Consider the following 21,504-nt stretch of genomic DNA (forward strand, 5'->3'; position numbering starts at 1 on the left):
CAGGTGCCCATCCCCCTCCGATTGTACGCAGGCACTTTGCAATTTTCAGATTACCTGGCTTGTTAACTTAAAAGGCAACTTAAAATGCGACTAACATCATACATACAGTCATGGACAAAAGTTTGGAATATTTTTTTATTTTTGTATCAAATGCACTTTTCACTCATTATTAGGAACGGGTTTATTGTTCTGGAATAGTGCTCAGTTGAATTTAATTGAAAGATACAGATGTCCTTTGATGTTTACATCATACAGTTTGTCAATTAAACAAGGAATTACTTGAAGTAGCGCATTACAATGGGAGGATCACACAATTGCAAAAATTTTTGGCGGTAACTTTGTATCACACAATGAAATGAAAAACACTAGCAAACTTTATTGTTTAAACAAACACTTAAACTCTGAGTGTGACATGTTCAGATAAAGTCTCTTGCTTAAGAAAACACAACTCAATATTTGGTATGTCCATCCCTTGCTAGCTCAAGGCCATGTACGCGAGGTTACATTCCCTCGACCAGGTTTGCCAAGGTTCCTTGTGGAATATATCGCCAGTAAGCAATGAGGGCGTATCTAAGTTCCTACAGGGTGATTGGTTGGTTGTCCATGTTAATACCTAAGCTGCCGAATACGTCTGCCCATAAGTTCTCTATAGGGTTCATAGCATATCCGTCTAGCATGTAGAGGTATGATTTTGATTTAGTGTGAAATGCTCCCCATACTGTGATTCCACCACCATCTCCCTGGACTCTAGGCAGGATACAATCCTCAAGCAGGGCTTGATCAACCTGTCTTCGGACGTTGAATCGGCCATCTTGTCTGTAGAGGAGGAAGCAGGCCTCCTCACTGAAGATCACATTAGACCAGTGGCCTATCAAATTCCTATGTCTCTGTGACCAAAGCAAGCACAAATGCCGATGTCTTTGCAGAAGTATCGGCTTTCTTATTGGTCGTCTTGGGCGAAAACCTGCACTAACCAGGCTATTGTTCACAAGTTTCCTGGTAACAGGCGAGTTTATTGACCTCAGCCATTCTGTTCGTAGCCGAGATGTAGGCTTCGTGCAGCCATTACGGCAAAATTTCAGGAAAGATCGGTCTTCATGGCGGTTGTCTTTCGGGGCCGACCAGACCTGTGTCTAGGTGAAGTAGTTCCGGTCTCATGACGTCTCTTCAAAATTTTTGAAACTGCACCTTATGTAATTCCTAAAGCGGCACCAATATCCTTCCTGTTTGTTGCCACAGTTACGTAAGTCAATAACGTGGGCGTATAAATATGCGCTAAACTCACACCCCATGATCAGAAATATCATATACATTAGACAGATGCAACAAAGTAAAGCTGGTTTCTTCACACCGTAATGCAAAAGGTAATGTAACCTCATGAATCATATCGCTCAAATAACTGCGAAAAGAATGCCCGATGGTTGATTGGTCAGGCATACGAAGCCATTGTGCTACATTACGTATTGTGTGATATGAAATGGTAACTAAGACCTTGACGGACACCCGTGATCCATTTTGCATGACTGACGGGTCATTGATGGTACGAAATCTGCACTTAAAAACAGGGCTATATATATGCAAACAAATACAAATATTCCAAACTTTTGTCCATGACTGTATTATTCAAAATTAAAGAGAGAGGAATTTGTTCTGGTATTTCTGGGGAAAGTTATATGCACACATGCTTGACCAAAACGCCACTACCTTCCCGATGTCTCACACGTCATTCCCTCTGAAATAACTTGTCGCATCACTGCAAGTTGTTAATATTCACAAGACCTTCTCTTGTTTTGAAGCTATTTTATTTATGCATGTTTTATGGCAGTAAAGGCATGATTAGCGGGTATAAGCGAATTCTAGCACTTACGATAAATTCAAGGTAAAATGAAACCGCTCATTTGATATAACACGATAAAATAAATTAAAAGAAAGTGGTTTTATACATGCATGTAGGCCTAATTAAATAAGCTGATCTCTTGGAAATTTCAACAATGACACAGCGCATGCAGAGTCAGAATAATTCTAGAAGAATCGCTGCGAGAATCGATCAGAGACATAGAATCGATTCTCGCGACGACTCTTCTAAAATTATTTTGTTTACGAGAATTTTGTTCTTCAAAATTTATCCCTATTACAAACGCAGTTAACGGGTTATGCCATTTTAAATCGACTTTCGAAAAGTTTTTTGATACATTCATTGATTTCTCAAAAAGTAAAAATCGCAGTTTAACAAATAACGGTTCAAATGAAAGCCATTATTGGGGGCTAATTGTTGTATCACTATGATAGGCCTGACACCAATATAAACACTTGTTTCGGTGACCCAAGTTCATGGTCATTTCTGCTCACGCACTTTGTTACAGATGGCCTGGAATTTCATATTTCGGTTTCAGCGATTGCCCGAAAAAGGTGGGATGTTTTTGAAAAGCGTTTCCGCTTGGAATGTAGATAGTTATTGTTGCTATTATTCTTCGCGATTTTAATTTATGCCCTCTTTAGCCGACAATTTTCAATGCATTTTACACAATAGATACGTCGCTTGCATAAATACCGCTATTTTAACAGTATCGTTTTTTGTTAACCAACATAACATCCAAAAGAGTTCTCAAGACTTTGATGAGACCATAGATACCAAATCGGACTACATGTGATGAACAGATTTTACACTAGAATCAAAAGAACCAGCGTAGGCCCTCTCTCAAAATGTACTTTTTAAAATATCGCGTTGTGATAAAAATGACTGCCTTTTCCTCGTTTTTTATAACAAGGAAAAGCTTTACTTACCTCAAACTTCAAACGTAGTGCTGTCTCAGTGTCCGTTACTGGTTAGTATTATTCCGATTAAGCGATTTTCATGATTTAGGCCTACTTAGCCTACATTTGAGCAACTATTTGCCCACACCGTGTACGAATATATTCCAAATATGGCACTGCATTCAGTATCACGCTAACGACAAGGTTATACTAAGATGTGTAAGACTTTCTGACACTATATTCACGGTTGTTCTAATGGCTATTCAAACTTATGACAAATTTGGCTGGTTTGCGTTGTTCAATACCATTTCACCTAGTCTTGGTACCAGCCGGTTTGTGCTCCTCCGTCACTAACGGTGACGGAGGAGCACAAACCGGCTGCTCCTGAGACTACATTTCACCCTGATGTGACAGTGACGTCACATCCGGGGTCACGTCAGTATAAAGCTGGTTTCCACAGAGGAGTAAGATGACTCCTCTGTAGGCTGGTTTCATACTACCATGCCGGTTGCAATGAGCGGCGTGGCGCACGCGCATTGCAGACAAACGGACACAATCAAGACTTGTCATTGGTTGAAACGCTCTGCCGCTTGCCGGGTGTTCGTGATCGCGCGCCATTATCGTGATGATCGGGGATTTTATTAGGCGCAGCATCACTCGCTGGAGTTCGATGGCGCTGGTATACATACGCACGCGCTTAAAGACACCGCATAGATGCGCGAGCGAAACAGCTGTTCACAACGCGTTGACATCACTGCCACATCGGGGTGAAAAATGGTATAGGTAATAGATGACTATGAAACCTCAAACTCGCCCCTCGATAAAGGTTGGCAATTGAAGCAGGCCTCAGTTTAGCGAACTTTGTCTAGTTTAATGCGATGCGAGTGCAAGCGCCGCTCAGACTGTGAAGGTTTCTGGATACCGAATATGGGTTTAGATTAGGCCTATATCATGTCCTCTAGGCCATATAATTTATTTTTGGAAAGGAAAGTCTAATCTCGGAGCCTATTCAATTGAGAAGGGACTGGATTTTGTCATAATAATATAGAAATTAATACTTAATGCCTCGCGATTTTTTTGATATCCAGCCATAGTATTTTAATTGATTAAACTGAACATAAAGCTATATCTTTACTAGCTTCATGCACTAATTTGCAGACCCGCCCGGCCTTCTACATGTAGTGAGTACCACATTAGATTGTGTTTACAAGAAATAATAAGCGCTGCCTCCTCGAAATTTCTTATGCCATCAGCTTTGATGATTAAATATTATCTACAACTCGGCACCTGTGTTCAAGGCCTTTCTTTTATCTATTGACCTCAAAAGAAAGGATTAGAATGATCAGAATGCCGTCCCTGACCCCTTTCCACACATTAATAATGAGTCGGTAAGGAACGTGCTACCGTTATACTTCAATGAGTACGTATGGCTACTACGCAGTTCAATGGCCTTATTGTGATCTGGCGGGAGTTTTAAAAGCACGGTCCCTGACTGCGTGGGCATATTTCCGGACAAGGAACAATTGCCTGGCAATGACGTCACATGTAATCCCAGTCTATAGTGTGATTAGAACATTATAGGCTGGTGGTCACTTATAGTACGATCAGTACGAAGTAAATCAACAGCACAGATATTACAGTTATTCTGTAGCATATTGAATTACTTATTCGATTCATGAGAAACATTTTCTCCAGTGCTAGATGCTGAGTGTTGTGCAAAATCATATTTAGCAAGCTTACGGATTGCACATACACGCTGCACTGTGAGGTTTTGTGATCTAGCGCCTGTCAAATGGTTGCTTTTGCAAAAGCCTTCTGGCGCGTTGTGAGGAAATCTCGAGAAAATAAAAGGACATTTTGCCCATGCGTTTGCAGGGAGAATCTCGTTTTGTGAGCAAGATGGCAGATCCATGCAAAGGGCGAATATTAGACGCAATAGGATAATGTGTAGTCGGGCTCTAAAAAACGTTTGCGTGTTTATTCCTTTATCAAATATAAGTTCTGGATAGCCCCGGGCCCTGGCGGTTTGTTCTAATTCGTCATTAAACACTGGCGACATTCTCATAAGATTAGCTTGCGTTTGACGTCGGGGCAAAGGCGATGCGTGATTGGTTGACCTGTGATTGACCTGTGCGGCATTTTTGGTGGACAGTATGTCAGACGCAAAATAGTTTTTTGCTATATTTTGTATTTTTAACTAGCGACATTATTTCACTGAAACCTAATTAAGCCATAGGTAAAAAGTTTCCACAACCAAACTACAGTTATGTTGAAAAAAAAATGCATTTCTCTTCACCTATACCATCAGATTCGTAAGCTTCATTTTTGTGATTTTGGTATCAATTTTACCTTTGTCTAGTTGAAATGGATTGGACAAACCAATCTAAATTGTACTCACCATTTACATCCATTCCCAAGAAATGTTATTCTGACCTATGATGACCTATAACCTTATAGAAATCTCTTTACCAAACAACACATGATAGAGACATAGTATTAAATTTGCTATACCATTCATTGAGGAAGAGATATAGTTGATCACAAGTCTGAATATGGTATAACAAAGGATATAATTTATTCTATTCATGTACTACTTGAATAGAATAAATTATGTTTTGTTATACGACCGTATTGACACAATATGTTACGTGTACATATGTGTGTATTGGGTCGACAAAGAGCCCCGTCGATCGTTTAAATTCTAAACTTGAACGACAAAGTTGCAAATTAAGAACATGGTATTCATGTTAAAGGTTGATAACAAAGAAGCAAATCCACTATTTCTACCACAAAAAAGATCAATTTTAGGTTGCCACCCGGGGGTTGCCACTCGTATTGTCTTTCGGTCAGTCGCCATGTTAGCCATGGTGTAAGTACTCATGGACAGATTAAGTAAATCAACAGCACAGATATTACAGTTATTCTGTAGCATATTGAATTACTTATTCGATTCATGAGAAACATTTTCTCCAGTGCTAGATGCTGAGTGTTGTGCAAAATCATATTTAGCAAGCTTACGGATTGCACATACACGCTGCACTGTGAGGTTTTGTGATCTAGCGCCTGTCAAATGGTTGCTTTTGCAAAAGCCTTCTGGCGCGTTGTGAGGAAATCTCGAGAAAATAAAGGACATTTTGCCCATGCGTTTGCAGGGAGAATCTCGTTTTGTGAGCAAGATGGCAGATCCATGCAAAGGGCGAATATTAGACGCAATAGGATAATGTGTAGTCGGGCTCTAAAAAACGTTTGCGTGTTTATTCCTTTATCAAATATAAGTTCTGGATAGCCCCGGCCCTGGCGGTTTGTTCTAATTCGTCATTAAACACTGGCGACATTCTCATAAGATTAGCTTGCGTTTGACGTCGGGGCAAAGGCGATGCGTGATTGGTTGACCTGTGATTGACCTGTGCGGCATTTTTGGTGGACAGTATGTCAGACGCAAAATAGTTTTTTAATTAGGTCTCAGATTATAGCTATCACTGATTTCATAACCATTCTACAATGTGACAAAAAGCCCCGTCGATCGTTAAAATTCTAAACTTGAACGACAAAGTTGTAAATTAAGAATATGGAATTCATGTCAATGGTGGATGACAGAAGCAAATCCACTATTTCTACCACAAACAAGATCAATTCTAGGTTGCCACCCGGCGGTTGCCACTCGTATTGTCTTTCGGTCAGTCGCCATGTCAGCCATGGTGTAAGTACTCTTGGACAGATTAAGTAAAACAACAGCACAGATATTATAGTTATTCTGTAGCATACTGAATTACTTATTCGATTCATGCGAAACATTTTCTCCAGCGCTGAGCTTTGTGTTCCAACAAGTCATAGTCATTATCAGCCAATGGTTGAAGTTCACGCGAGTTCTTGCGATAATGTTCTCATTTCCACTGACATATTTAAATAATTTCCATTCAACATACAGTTTGATCAGCTCGTAATCGGCGGGCCTTATAACATCGCGGATTAATATCAATAATTATATTTTATTTGGAGAATTTTGTTGTGACATCTCGCCAGAAGTATTACAAATTATTAATTGAAGTCCTGTACTATGCCTACTTTCTTTAACACGCAAAATATAGACCAGACAGATCAACTATATCACTCTTAACGTGAGTCTACTTTTCGGCGTAGTGATAAAAGCCTAATAAATCCCGACGATTACGAGTTGATCAAAGTATACAATCACCTTTGTAATACAGTTTTGCTCCCCATCTTCTTCTATACGTCATGATGAAAATACTCATGAACAGATTAAGTAAATCAACGTTACAGATATCTTTATTATACATATTCTATAACTCATTGACTTACTTTTCAATTCATAAGAACATATCACTCAGTGAAAAATGTTGTATATACTTCCAAAAAGACATCATCATTATTAGACTATAGTTGCAATTCACCTGCATTCGCTCAACGAGTTTGTTGATCCTGTTGTCTCACTTCCAATACCACAGTGGCGGCACTGCATAATTGCACCACGCATTTATGTGGTCACCACATGCCCTTCGCCACTAGCTCGTTACCACGCCGAAGAGTGTGCTTGGCCACTAGCAACCACAATAAAGCAACGGTAACACAGTTGTTCAAGCCAAATTCTGGGCTGCTATCCTGCTAGTCTTTCCACCAGTCGTCTTGTTCGCCAACGTCCCATGATGTAAACACTCGTAAACAGATTAAGTAAATCAACGCCATAGATAACTTTATAACATATTCTATAGCTCATTGGCTTACTTATTCAATTCACGAGAAACAATTTTCTCCAATGCAGAACGTTGTGCTTCCATCCAGACACGGTTGTAGTTCCCTCACGTTTTTCCAGGAACAGGTTGTATAAAACAAAATAATTTCACAGAGTACAATAAGTTTCATTCAACATAAAAGCTCCACGAGTTTTTGTACTTTAGTACCAAACACACACAGACTATTTTTTTGAGTCTACTTGCTTAACATTAGTGTTTACAAAATTATACTGATCGAGGTATTCTGGACATTTATAGTTGCACGTCTTAGTGGAGCCTCTTCTTCCGGGATGAAATTGAAAATAAGTTTGTTTTTGAAAGTCAAAATTTATTTTATTTTATTTCAAAGATGTCTGTAAATAAAATGATATTTCCAGGAGATTTGTTATAATATACTCTGCTCAAAATAATACTGATTGTATTTTAAATAAAATGTTTTCTTCGATAGCCTTATAGAAAAGTAATATTGGTCGGACAGATCAATTTGCTTGAGTAAATAATTAACACGTACACACTTTTTGCTCCCTTTTTGCATCCTTTTACTTTATTTATTCGATAACCAGACCAGCAAATTACTATGTAGTCTAAAGAGGCGACAGCAGTGTGTTTCATCATATTCGTGAACTTTTGTATACTAAAAATTGGTGTCGACGGCTAATAACGTAATCTCGATGTTCCACACCTGTATTCAGGTAAAGTATTTTATTGATGTCTTTTTCATATTGTGTAAGACAGATGTGACTGATCTCCGTTGAACCTCCTCCTATCGGTGTTATACTAGCTTCAGAACAAACTCATAACATACTTATAGAGTACTCTATAAACGTCTTTTGAGTTTGTTTTGAATTTAGTACGCTTTTTGCAAGTCTGGCAAACTGGAAGTGATGCATCCGATTTGTTGTCGCCTAAATAATATTGTCTAAGACTCTATTCTCTATTATGACTACATGCAGCATTTTTTTATTAGCGACGAAAAAACCCTGTTCTACGTTACATACCGAACATCACATATTCTATTGTTGTTGTAATCAGCCTGCTTTGTTACTGAAAAGGTATGACCTTGGTGCATTTTGTTTGTGGCTATTTCACACCAGTAGAACAGGCTATTTTTGTCACTGTAGCAATTTATATATAGCTTTAACGGTTTCCAATTTACTCCAAAATATAAACAAATTCTGAATTGTTCACTGTTTGGGTCGTAAAATTTGCAGGACATGCAAAATAACTGATTTGTATTTCAAATGTTTAGTTTGGGTACAAATCAATGTGATAATATACAACATTGGGTTACTCTATTTTTTGTTATTGGAATTTTGTGTCCGATTTTGGATTCGTAGTCGTTCGTCATATCCACACCTATACCAACACGAAAGTCAGGGACCTCGCATTTGGCTCTATCATTAAGGGTATAAAAGAAGGTCACAGCATCTTGCGAATAGTAGTGAGCTTTAGCAAAAACTACATTGCTCAATTCATAGCGAGCATGTAGAAGAATTCAAATACCACAGGTATACTTTTGTAGGTCCTGTGGTTCTGAGTTATGTTGTAAAGAGGGCTGAAACAACAACACCTTTGTAAAACGTACATAACTCATTAACAGCAATAAATTAAGCAAGTTTTCAAATTATATGATTTGTAGAATGAACTTTTACAAAACACTAAAGTGTTATTTTTCAATAATATATTGATTCAGATAATGAAAATCGATTTTTTGGCTGCTTCGACCAACAATACCTTGTATACCCTTAAAGTGAATGTTTCATACAAACAAACAAACAAACAAACAAACAAAGAAGCAAGCAAAAATCATCCAAACAAAGTTATATATAATTATCCCGCACTTTTGCTCCATTATCAACCAGCCAATCATCCAACAAACAACCAAAAAACAACCAACCAAACAAACAAGCAAACAAACAAGCAAGCAAGCAAAAATCATCCAAACAAAGTAATATATATATCATACTGAAGGCCACATTTAAAAATTTATAATTGATTCAAAGCTACAGTGAACAGAATCAAGCTTAGCATTTTAGAAACAAAAGTTCTGCTTTTCAAATGCAATTAGGCTTAATTTTAAAAGCATCTAATAATGACTTTACTTTACAGAAAATAGCATTTGATTTTAAGCGTGATAAATTAAAAGCCTAAAAGCCTCAACCGCACTCCAGAAAATGTGGATTTTGAATTGAACAATAGAAAGCAAAATAAAGGTGTCAGCTTTGAGGTCAAACCTTTATAAATATGGCCTAGTCTAAGAGACGCATTCTGTGCAACAGAAACGTTAATCGTAAAAAAGATTTTGACTTTTTCGACTTTTAGGGATAATGATAGGAGGGCATATCACTTAATCATTATAGGTTATTTGAAATCGTAGGTGATAGTGTAATATATTGTCACAATAGTTATAGAAACATTTTGCAGCGCGAGGTCGTTTTTGCTGCTATCACCGAAACGATTTTAAGACAACGGTAGATTATAGGGACGGTTGAGACTAGTAATTATGGTATTCTGCTGTTCGCGGTAATCACAATACTAAGTTGAAATGTTTGATAGACTGCATTAGCAACGTCTAAGTGCATAATACATACATCACTAAACTCGGCTCTCAGTAGAACTTAAATTATACATTGTTTTTCTGGGTAAAGCATCCTAATACATAAATCTTACTCTAAGTATATAATCCTGAAAAATAAAACTTGGCACACTATGCAATATCATGAAGTACAAGGCAGGTAAACCATATTTTTGTCATGTGTTTGTTATATTAAACATCGACCAAAAAGTAATTACCCCCTTTATTACGAGATAATAACTCGATCTATGCATCAAAATTTAAAACTGAAATAGCAAAAGGAAACCCAGTTTTATTGCCATGGTGACCCTTTGAATGAATGAGATTCCTATTCATAAGTTGCACCTAAATTGAAAATGTTGCATTTGTTGCGAGAGTGCTAGAGTGCATTTAGAGGAGGTAATGGTACACTGACTTGAGTAGCTTTTTAGTGCAACGTTTGAAAATGCATCATTTACATTCAAGAGGTCACCATGGCTACAAATTTTAAACTATCCCAGACAAATATGGCAGCAAAATTTGCAGTGAAATTTTAAACTTAATGCATAGATTTTGAGTTTTGTCTCGTAATTAAGGGGGGGGCATTACTTTTGGTAGGTGTTTATTACAAAGAACTCTTTCTCACCCTTCACACCCAGAAACAGATGGATATATTTAGCTTCTTTGCGGAGAGGAATCCTGGTATTCCGGCATGGGCTGGTATTCGTTTTGCATATTACGCTGATATGAGTTATATGATATTTATATTTTTATTCTTTTTGTTCTACTCTAACAGCGCTCTGTGATCTTTTTGATGTAAAGTGTTATATAAAAATGTTGCCTCATTATTATTATTATTCTACAAAAGTGTGCCAAGTTTTTCCCCTTAATTAGATTTTAGCTACTACGATGTATGCCTAAAAAATGTGTATTGCCCTAACAGCTCCAAAATCAGGGTCGGTTGGTTGGTATTTTCTAAATATGTTGCCAGTTGCCACATATAATATTACAAACGCAAGTTCCCAACAAAATACAATGGTAAATAATAATTTTGTCAGCCTTGTATTTTAAATATAATTAGATTTGTGTGATAACAATTAAACCAAATATTTTGCGAATTTCATACCCAATACCAAGGGTAATAAGGCCCTTTTAGATATCATCTGAAACACAATCTCTTTAATACAATATATCTATTATTTTATGAATATACAACTTAATCCCATATAGTACTACTACTTCTTTATAAATTTTACCAAATTAACACTGAACGCCAACCTGTTAGCAGAAGAAAAGAAAAATTGAAAAAGTTTAATGATGTAAAATGTTTTACATATCGATCTACATCAAAAAGTTAGGTTCGTGATCTATTATTGTGTCTTTCCAAATGTTGTATCAATGTGAATATATTTTTTAAATGTTTGTTGATCATGATCATTAATCTGTACCCACCTACAACGTTCTCCTTTTCCAACTTGAAATATGCTTCTAGTATCCGATAGCAATTGATCGAGGACCCTGATACATGAAGAAAGGTCATGACAAGAATTATCAATAGTACGAGGCTTGTTCAACGAATGGTGTGCGCTATTTCATGCCGGGATTTCATGACGTAATTCAATTAATCAAACTCAAATTGTATGCTGCAATTTTCAACCACTTGTCTACGTTTTAATTAACGCGGATGCATAACACTTTTATAATAATGTGAAACTTTTTTTTAGTAGGAATCAAGCTAATTTCTATTGCATTGAAGTAGTCTCTTTTCAGGTAGGAATCTCGGCATGTACGTGTCCTGTTTTGATGGGTTTCCTTTTGCCGGTTTGCGTCCGGGTAGCGTGTTTATTTTATACAACAATAATGGGCTGCAATACGCTACATCTAACCCTAACCCTAAGGGTTGCTGGTATTTCTGTCCATTATAGTTGCAGAAAGAAAGTAATTGTCAGTGTACACGTACCAGAGCCTTATTTTGGCACTGACCCCAGATAGCAACACTACGTTGGCCGGGCAGCCAACCACCACAACGTTGGGCCAACATTGGGCCAACGGTGGGCCAACGTCGATCCAACTGACCCAACTGACCCAAATGTAATTTGCGACGTTGGGCCAACACGTTGATCCAACCAATAGCCAACGTTGATCCAACCATTGGCAAACAAGCCCAATGAGAAAAAAAACCCGAAAAAAATCAGTTACTTGTGTATACTGTGCTTACTTTAAGTCTTAAATTACCCTACTCTCTATTCTACAACGAAGACAAATTAACTACCTTAATTTTACACAAGTCACTTACCTTAGTACCTACCGGGATTCGAACCAGGGACCTTCTGTTTATAAGTCTGATGCTCTACCAATTGAGCTAACTGGGATTACATAGTTGGATAAGTGTTTGAAGTTAATATAAGCTATATTTCCATGACTAAACCTGCCAAAGTGCATCTTTTTAGGGATATTGATCAAATTTACTGTCAATATTGATAACATTTGCTATAAATGTTGATTTAAAAAAAAAAAAAAAAAAAGAAATAATATAAAAATATAATTCTTATTGTTGATTTAATTCCAAAGCAATATTGTTATTACATGTACCGGTATTATAATTACATACCTAGTAGTAGTAGGGTATAAGCATTATCATTATTATCATCATCATTATTATTATCATTATCATTATTATTCATTAGGCCTATTATTATTATTATTATTGTTATTATTGTTATTATTATTATTATTATTATTATTATTATTATTATTATTATTATTATTATTATTATTTGATATTATTATAAGTTTATCTAATGGGGCTTTGTCACTCTTTAATACGCCTTAGTAGTAAAAAGAAAATAATTATAAACATGATCATTTCCATGACTTGAACAACAGTTTATACCATCGTTGGTCCAATGTTGGGATTCCAACCGTTTGTGCGACGACATTGGAACAACCTCCACGTAACACCCGTCATTTTACGACTGACTGGCTACGTTGGTGCAACGTTGGCATACCGACTATCATTTTAAGGTTGGCACAACAACGTTGGCCCATCCTCGGCGTACCGACCGTCATTTTAAGGTTGGCTTGCTCTGTTGGCTCGACGTTGGCATACCGACCATCATTTTAGGTTGGCAAAACAACGTTGGCCCAACGTTGTCATGCCGACCGTCATTTTAAGGTTGGCTGGCTACGTTGGCTTGACGTTGGCATACCGACCATAATATAAGGTTGGCATAACGACGTTGACCCAACGTTGGCCTGACGTTCCCATACCAACCATGACTAAAGGTTGGCATGTCAATGTTGGTCCAACGTTGGCTTGGCGTCGGCTTACCGACCGCGACCATGCCGACCATTGCCAACGTTGGGCCAACGTTGTCTTGCTATCTGGGACCTTTGACCTTAGTCGTCTACACTACGAATGAAAATCTTATTTCTTTTATCGTGTTGGATTTATGTGAATAATGCTACTTTTAACAGTTACCTTGTTAACTAGAAACGTAGAATTAGTACACTTATTAGTTGGCCGATATGTTGTAAAAGAGATAGTTTTAGGTTTCAGCAAGTTCCTTCAGCGGTTTGAGATTTGGCGCTGTATATAGCGTAAACACGAAAGTGGGGTTCTAATTGGCTAATTGAATCATGTTATCATCACATCGGCACCTCATTTGCCGATCAAGTGTGACCTTTTTTACGCGATAATCAGAGAGAGCAGACGGACTCCGCTGAAGGAATTTGTTGAATACTATAATAAGTTAATGCAATTACGGCTTATACAGCTCTCACCTGCTGGTCTCTGCGTTCCACGTCAAACGGATCAACTGCATAGTATGGTGGAGGATATCCACGTTGAGGCTCAACAACACGTGCAACACGGCGTGGTTCAACAGCACGTGGAACACGACGTGCTATAACAGGTCGGCTTGGTGGTGGTGCTGTGCGTTGACTCCAACGCGAAAAAGCTACACATCCAATTAAACCAAGAACACCTACAAGAAGTAACAGTCCAAGCCCACCTCCAAGTCCAACAATTAACGAACGTGATACACGGCCTCCTAAAAAGGACAGACTTTTGCATTGGATAGTATATAGTTTTGGTGAAATCTATTGGACCCCGAGGTGAACTGGAGACCGTTGGCCTACCAGTTTACCGACACCGCCAGTTCACCTCGGGGACCAATATATTCTAACAGATCCCGAATTTAGAGCAGCAAGTATTTGTTTTATATCCTTTATTAATTAATTCTTTGTTCATTGATTGGTTAAATATCAGAAATGCATACATGTAGACAAGGCCTAGTCAAGGCTAGGCTCGGGCCTTGCTTTGTTTTGATGTACATGCACGCAGCACGAACAGAGATAAATGGCTAACATGGATAAAGCGTACTTTGAAAATGTTGTAACCTCTAATAAAATACCGCCGTGAAATCAGTAACCCGGGCAAGTAACCATGTTCTCTGTTATTTCAGATTATATTCCTGTTCTGTACGTCTGATTGTGTGCTTCGCAAGACAAAATGACTTTCTACACATCAATACCCCGAAACCGGTACTGAAATCACGTGTACGTGGCATCTTGCACCGACCACTAGGAACTACGACGCAGCATCGAGGTCATAGGGCAATGGTACTACTATTTCCCTACAGAAAAAACACTTGAATAGTAGCCCGTTCCCTCATCAATCGACTTTTGACTGATTTGAAAAAAATATGTAGTTCAAACTAGTTTTGGTCACATGATACACGATTAACCAATTAATGAACGAGAACAAGAACTAAGATTTGTTCTGTCTTTTATTCTGCAGTTGCGTACAAAAGGTATTTTCATGATTTCATGGTCAAGGGATGATGGCAAAAAAAAAAGGGCAAAAAGACGAAATAATCCCGGTTGCATCCTTTTGACCCGGTATTGTCGTTTGGATACATACCCAGCAAACACTTAAATGTTTTTAAAACGTTTATAAACAAGTTATATATTGGGTTTTGGTTTAGGTAAAAACGTTTTAGTAACATTGAGTTATTTGAAGGTCATGAAATCGTTTTGAAACGTTTTGTATAAAAACACACTACATCAATATTTTCAAAATGTTTTCCATATAAACTGTAAACTATTTTTGTTGCAAACATATTTTGGCAAATGTGCTGTCAACACTTTAAACACGTCAACACGTTAAAATATTGCAGTAGGTTATCAAAACATTTGAATGTTATGAAAACGTTTTATACCCTTTAGATAACCCGACATTTAAATATTTTCTGACAACCTTTTATAACTATATTGGGTTTTGCTTGGCTTCGGTCAAATGTTGTAAATAATAAATTTGCTAATTGATAGATACCGTGTCAATTCATGGGAACGTATATACTATGCGTACCTCCAATGTCATCACCAGCTCCATCATCACCTTCGTCATCAATATCGACACCACCATCATCATCATTGATACAGATAGTCACCACACTTGGATACGCAATACGGTTGTTAGACTCTGGAGTTGAATCACGAAGTACAACTTCAAAAGCTTCCTGTGGCTCGCCAACTTCATCATCGTTTATTTGTACCAGGACATCAACTCGTGTTTGACCATTCGAAAAGGTTATTTCCGTGTTGACGTCAGTGTAGTCAACGTCTTTACCATCTGCAGGAGATCTAACATTGGCAGAGCCTGGATTTATTTCACGACTTGAGACTCCTGGAAAACAAGAGAAAACAATTAGATGTGTCCAAAGCATAGACTAATGCACAAACACAGCGTAATATTATTATTATTCAATTATAAACCGTGTGTAAAAAAGGCATTTTTAGGTAACAGACAATGCAATGATGGAATCTGAAGGTACATATTTCACAATTAGCACTAGCGGCAAATACTGTCATGGGCAATCGGAGAAAAACAAACATCGTATTAAAAATTATTCTGAACTTTATGGCATCCATTGAAGTTAGGGGAGAAACAGTGACAAACCTTTTACACCCGTTTTTGAAGTAACTGGGCAACACTGGAGAAAACTCAAAATATGATGAAATGTATTTAATTAAAAGTATTACATTGACGCCTCTATGTCATTTCGTCAAAGGATCATGAATTCTCTCTAGTCCGAAAGGTCTCTAGTCCGAAGGTTCTCTAGTCGAAGGGTCGCTAGTACGAAGGTTCTCTAGTCCTCTAGTTCTCTAGTCTCCGAAAACCAAATTAAGTTTGCTAAGCCGAAGGTTCTCTAGTCCGAATGTAGAATAAGGGTTAGGATTAGGGTCATGGTTACGGTAAGGGCTAATGTTAGGGTTAGCTAGCCTTATTCTATATTCGGACTAGATAACCTTATTTATGAATTGGACTAGCGGACCTTTGGACTAGAAACTCGATATTTGGACTAGCGAACCTTTTTCAGAATTCGGACTAGTGAATGGTAAATTACGTGTTCGTACTAGCGAACCTTTGGACTCTAAGGAGCCTTCGGACTAGCGAGTTGTCACCCTACGGATACTTCTGATAGTAGCGTTAACCACCTGAGCACAACCTGCCGATCTAACATTGCCTCTGATCGGTCAATTACATGATATGTTCATTTTAATCACCTATCAGAATGGGGTTTTGCAAATAATTCACCCAAATATTCTAACAATGTTGCTGATTGGTCCAATTGATAATGAAAATTCATTTTTGACCAATAGGCAGGTAGTTCTCATGTTGGTTAAATCAGACAATGTCACAAATGAGTTTAACCGACATTTCAAGTGTTCATAATAGAACGGTTATTACAGCAGCGTGTTAGAATAGAAGTGACTTATATATAATGTACTTACTGGCACTGGTAATTCCAGATGGTAGTTGAGACCCATAAGCAGACCTATACACTGTTAGACGTACCGATCCTATTGATTCAGGAACTAGTACACAGTCTGGTGTAGTCGATGAACCCGGTGGAGACCCAAGTGTCAGAACATCTAAGAATGCGCAAAATAAAGGTTAATGAGTTGCCCACGCATTTGTTTTATAGCCGGGTTGCAATTACACGGGATCAATGGAAAAAATATGTACTTTTATTTATTAACATCGTATCTGAGTAAAGCTGACAAAGAATGACGTTGATAAGGAAAGTAGTGCAATTATCATTTATATATTCACGGCATATCATTACTTTTGGAGTATAACAAATTCGTCATCGCTTTCTTTGTTCTCCTTAACAATTACGATATCACCCGTGTTATAAAGCAAAAGATGCACAATAGAGGCTGAAATCAATACGTACTATCATCATCCAAAATAGTGATAATTGCCACCGATTGTCCACTATCTGTACTACCACCACTGTCTGCTGCTAGGAAAACGAAGAAGTCTTCAGACCCTTCTAGGTCCTTGTCGTCATAGATTTTGATGGTGAATGGTTTAGATTTGACCCCCTGATCAAATTCGACACGTCTTCCAGAAAATGGTTCATAATCAGCCAAAGATGCAGCATCCCCATTACTAGTAGAGATATCTAAAAAATTAATAATGTATACAGTTGAATTTATACTACATCGCGGAGCGATAGCGATTGGTCTTTAGCCAATGAGGTAGAGCGTTTCTTGTTGCGTTTGGAAAAACGCGCTACCTTATTGATCAATACCAATCGCTCGTCGTTCAGCGATGAAGTATAAATTGAGCGCTTTGGGCCAACTTGAAGAAATACAAATACAAACACTACGGGTTAGGGGTAAAGCGGCTCATTGTAGTTGCAAAAAGGAATTAGACGTAGGCCTACCGACCGGGATTAGGAGGGGCTCTCGGGCTCGAACATTACAAAATTGACTATTCGCGCGCAATTGTCCCGATAAAGTCAAATTTAGTAGTGAATCAGCGGGACGATTTGAAAACTTTCCCTATGACTTGATGGCCCAGTACGCCCCTGAATATATGTCAGTTGCTCTATTCGGTTGGCATGTCAATATGAAACCCAACGGTATTTATATCAAATAGTTTTCTTCAGAAATTGGTTAATTTGTTTGTCGACTATGCCTATGTCGAAGCATAATTGCATTATAAGTCACTTTAGTAAAATCACTCCTTCACTTACACGCTACTTCCATATTAGTTGCTGGTCCAGTTCTTTGCACAGTACACGTCACACTACCGACTGATTCGGAAACACGTTGACTAGGACAATTAAGCCGGAAAGCACCTGTAACGACCACAGCGATATCATTGTGGAGAAACAAGTTAAGGAGTCGGTTAAGGATGTGCACAGTATTTATTATGGAGCCTAAGAGCACATCAGAGAAAACAAATTACATTCTGAATACGAGGAATGTGTTTCCGATATCAAATAATTTAGATTTGTTTTTTTTAATTCCCGATATAATACAAATTTTATGGCTGATTATTAAAAATTGATATATTCCAGTCCTCGAAACTGAAGTTTAAAAATCTAATGACATGTATTTTTTATGTTGAGCATATCTAGGCATTAACAGCTGGAATCTAGGAGATAAAGCTGAAGAGAAACTTCTGCCAGGCACAAGTGGCCTGGTGAAGGGGATCGCCGTAGATACCTGGTTGGGGGTATTTTTACAGGACAGGCAAGTGTAGCTGAAAATCGAGCGTTACCATGATCGGAACCGACTGTATCAAGGTTTTTCCACCATGGTGGGATAATTCTGAATTTACACTGCTTATATTTGGGTGTACTTTGTCTTGGGTCCAATCTCTATCATGGAAAGTTTGCTATATCTTTCTAAATATATGATTGTTTGTTCTAGATTTGGGTTTTAGCGTTTCATATTTGAAAGAACTAATGTTTAATTGCAACATTTCGAAACCACAAACCAAAACTGGGTGCTATGATGTACAAGATTGGGCTACGAGTATGCATTTTACCAAGTTAGCAATAGGTAATTGCTTCATTTTGCATATGCATGACTTTCTTTATTATACTCAAAATCGGATTTTATTATACACAAGTTACTCAAATTAGTTAAGTTTTTCTTATGTCGGATGGTCTGACTTCGCGGTTCTCGGGTTGGGCGGTTCTCGTGATAGGCCTATCTCTAATTACCCAACACCCGTTACCTATAATACTTGTCCTGAGCTTGTCCTGAGCTTTCAAACGATATACGTCTCTCAATGATTAAGACACAACTATCAACTCTGTTTAGTAGCTGTGACGCCCATCGTTCGCCTCTTCCAAACCCTGTCCTGCAACCACATCGGAGGACCCAAAAATACCCCGAAATTTTAGTAGTGTCTGGATGTAGGCCGTCAATTCAATCGGGAGAAATGTGAATTGACATTACCTGACCAGACAGGAACTAAGCTGGGTATAAGCTGCCCAGGCACCTGCACTGTTAACTAGGGTTGGTTTATACCATCACTAATTGATGTTGGGAGTGACACTAGTAGGGGGGATGTTAAATACCAGTAATTGGGGTAGATAGTTGCTTTGGTTTTATACATTTTGGTAGAGCAACTGGGCAGTTAGTAGTAACAATTATAATCAACACATTCAGAAAATAAAGATTGAATTGAGCCAGGGAACCCCTGGGATTGAGTAATCAGTCTTTTTGATTATAAATGTTAAAAGGTCATCTGAGCCTGAGGTGGAATAAGTATATATTGTTGGATTGTCAGGATGTTCAAAGTCATGTCATAAAACGTAATCACAAAGTCGTCTGAATATAGATTGTTGGATTGATGCGAAACTCGGTGGATGTGATTTCCATTGATCCCTTTGTTTGTACAAGTATAAATTAAGTATAAATTAAATATAGACCTATTTAACACACATTTTTCAATTTAGCTTATAGTATCTCATTGGTGGTATTCGTGGTAATAACATTTCCAACCCGGTTAGTTGTGCATGTGCTACACACAAAAAATTACTAGCATTCCAAGTACTTGTCAATGTAAAATTATGAAACATGAATTTCATCCATGGTGTTGTCTTTTTAAAGACATTTCTTGTTTATTATGTATTATCTGCCACGCCATTACCAGATGAACCACGGGGAGAGCGTAGAATTTTGTTGGTCCTGCGGTGAATTGAACCCAGGACCTCTCGCATGAAATGCATAGACCTTAACCAGTGTGCCACGCTGCGCTCTTCTTTATAAATCTAATGGTATGCACTTTTTAAAAGTGTGTGTAACTGGAAGGAAAAGTTGCCCATCAATTGAAAATGTTGACCTTTTGCATTGAAGATATGTATTTTCCCCCAAAAGACAGATAAAAAGAAAGTTTAGGCCTATATCTTCAATACGAAAGTTCAAAACGTTGATATGATGGACGGCTTTTCATCCTAGCTACATTCACTTTAAGTACATAATCATTTGATTTATAAAGTTTACTTCGAGGACTGGTAGATATAAAAAATATAATTTTTAATAATTTACCATAAAATTTGCATTAAATCGCGAATTTCAAAAAATCAAAAATATTCCTCGTATTAGGAAGCAATTTGATGTTTCTGATGTGCTTTCAGGTCCCCAAAATACTGTGCAAACATCGCTATCGGAGTCCTTAGGCAACGATATCCATTTTACTTTATTTACGCTACACGACGACGTATCTGGGTAGCTTTCGTAGGAGTATGACATACTCAGTGGTACATACTCATACACTTTTAGTGACCCCTGGTGTCAAATATTATTAGTTTACAGTACTAAAACAAGTGCATGGTTTTCTGGTGTTCCAATGAACTCACGCTGTTTTTCTGTGTACAGTAAGTTTATGTAACATTTGACACCAGGGGACAGAGCCAAATTTAAAAACCTCTCTTCCATTTTCAGAACTGGTAAATTACAAGTACATTGCAGTTCTGACGAACATTTATTGGTGTCTAAATTAAGGAAATATCATCACAGACCCCAAGCAATTTGATGATAACAGAACAAATTTGCCAAAATTATGAAAATTTGCCCCCACAAATCTCACATTCAGCTTCTTTTAAATACGCCATTTTCCGGGGCCATTGCAATACGAACACTATGATGTAAACTCATGAAAAGTACATTTTGGTCATTCCATTCGGTCCTTATAGTCAAAATGTGTTTATTTAATATGCACGTGACTTACCATCGTTGTCTCGAATAAACACACATGTTTCTCTTCTGTCGTCATCAATTGTGGCTGGCACACCAGAAGAACCGGGGACAATGTTACTAATGCGTACACTGAAGCTCTCCAATCCCGTCTCTTCCTTGGTATCATTATAAACTCGTACGCACGCTCTTTGTTCATCCTCGTTGGAATCAAATGTCACTGTTATACCGTTGTCATTAATGATAATGTCAGCACCGGCTGTTGCTTCCCTAGATCTATCAGGTACTGACTTAGGTACAACAGTCAGTTCTGAGGAAAGGAAATATTTTCAACGATTATGCATCATGTATTGATCTAGCACGGTGGTTTGTGTTGTACTAATATTGTACTATAAATCTAGCTGCTTTAAGAAAGGTGTGAAAAAACTACGCATT

The 21,504-nt window shown here is 37.8% G+C and overlaps 1 protein-coding gene across 1 annotated transcript in view; it reads right to left on the bottom strand.

The window, feature by feature from the left end:
* Window positions 1-8,655: 8,655 nt before the first annotated feature.
* LOC140145815 (uncharacterized) overlaps window positions 8,656-21,504 on the bottom strand; it is a 40,333-nt gene continuing 27,484 nt past the window's right edge. Inside the window, exons 16-23 of the mRNA XM_072167494.1 lie at window positions 21,104-21,379; window positions 18,111-18,215; window positions 17,304-17,534; window positions 16,858-16,998; window positions 15,431-15,748; window positions 13,843-14,111; window positions 11,512-11,577; window positions 8,656-11,337 (exon numbers count right to left, since the gene is read on the bottom strand). Coding sequence (XP_072023595.1) covers window positions 11,548-11,577; window positions 13,843-14,111; window positions 15,431-15,748; window positions 16,858-16,998; window positions 17,304-17,534; window positions 18,111-18,215; window positions 21,104-21,379 — 1,370 coding nt within the window. The 3' untranslated portion in view covers window positions 8,656-11,337; window positions 11,512-11,547. The remainder of the gene's footprint in view (window positions 11,338-11,511; window positions 11,578-13,842; window positions 14,112-15,430; window positions 15,749-16,857; window positions 16,999-17,303; window positions 17,535-18,110; window positions 18,216-21,103; window positions 21,380-21,504) is intronic.

This window comes from Amphiura filiformis, chromosome 2 (assembly GCF_039555335.1).
Source record: "Amphiura filiformis chromosome 2, Afil_fr2py, whole genome shotgun sequence".
NCBI lineage: Eukaryota > Metazoa > Echinodermata > Ophiuroidea > Amphilepidida > Amphiuridae > Amphiura > Amphiura filiformis.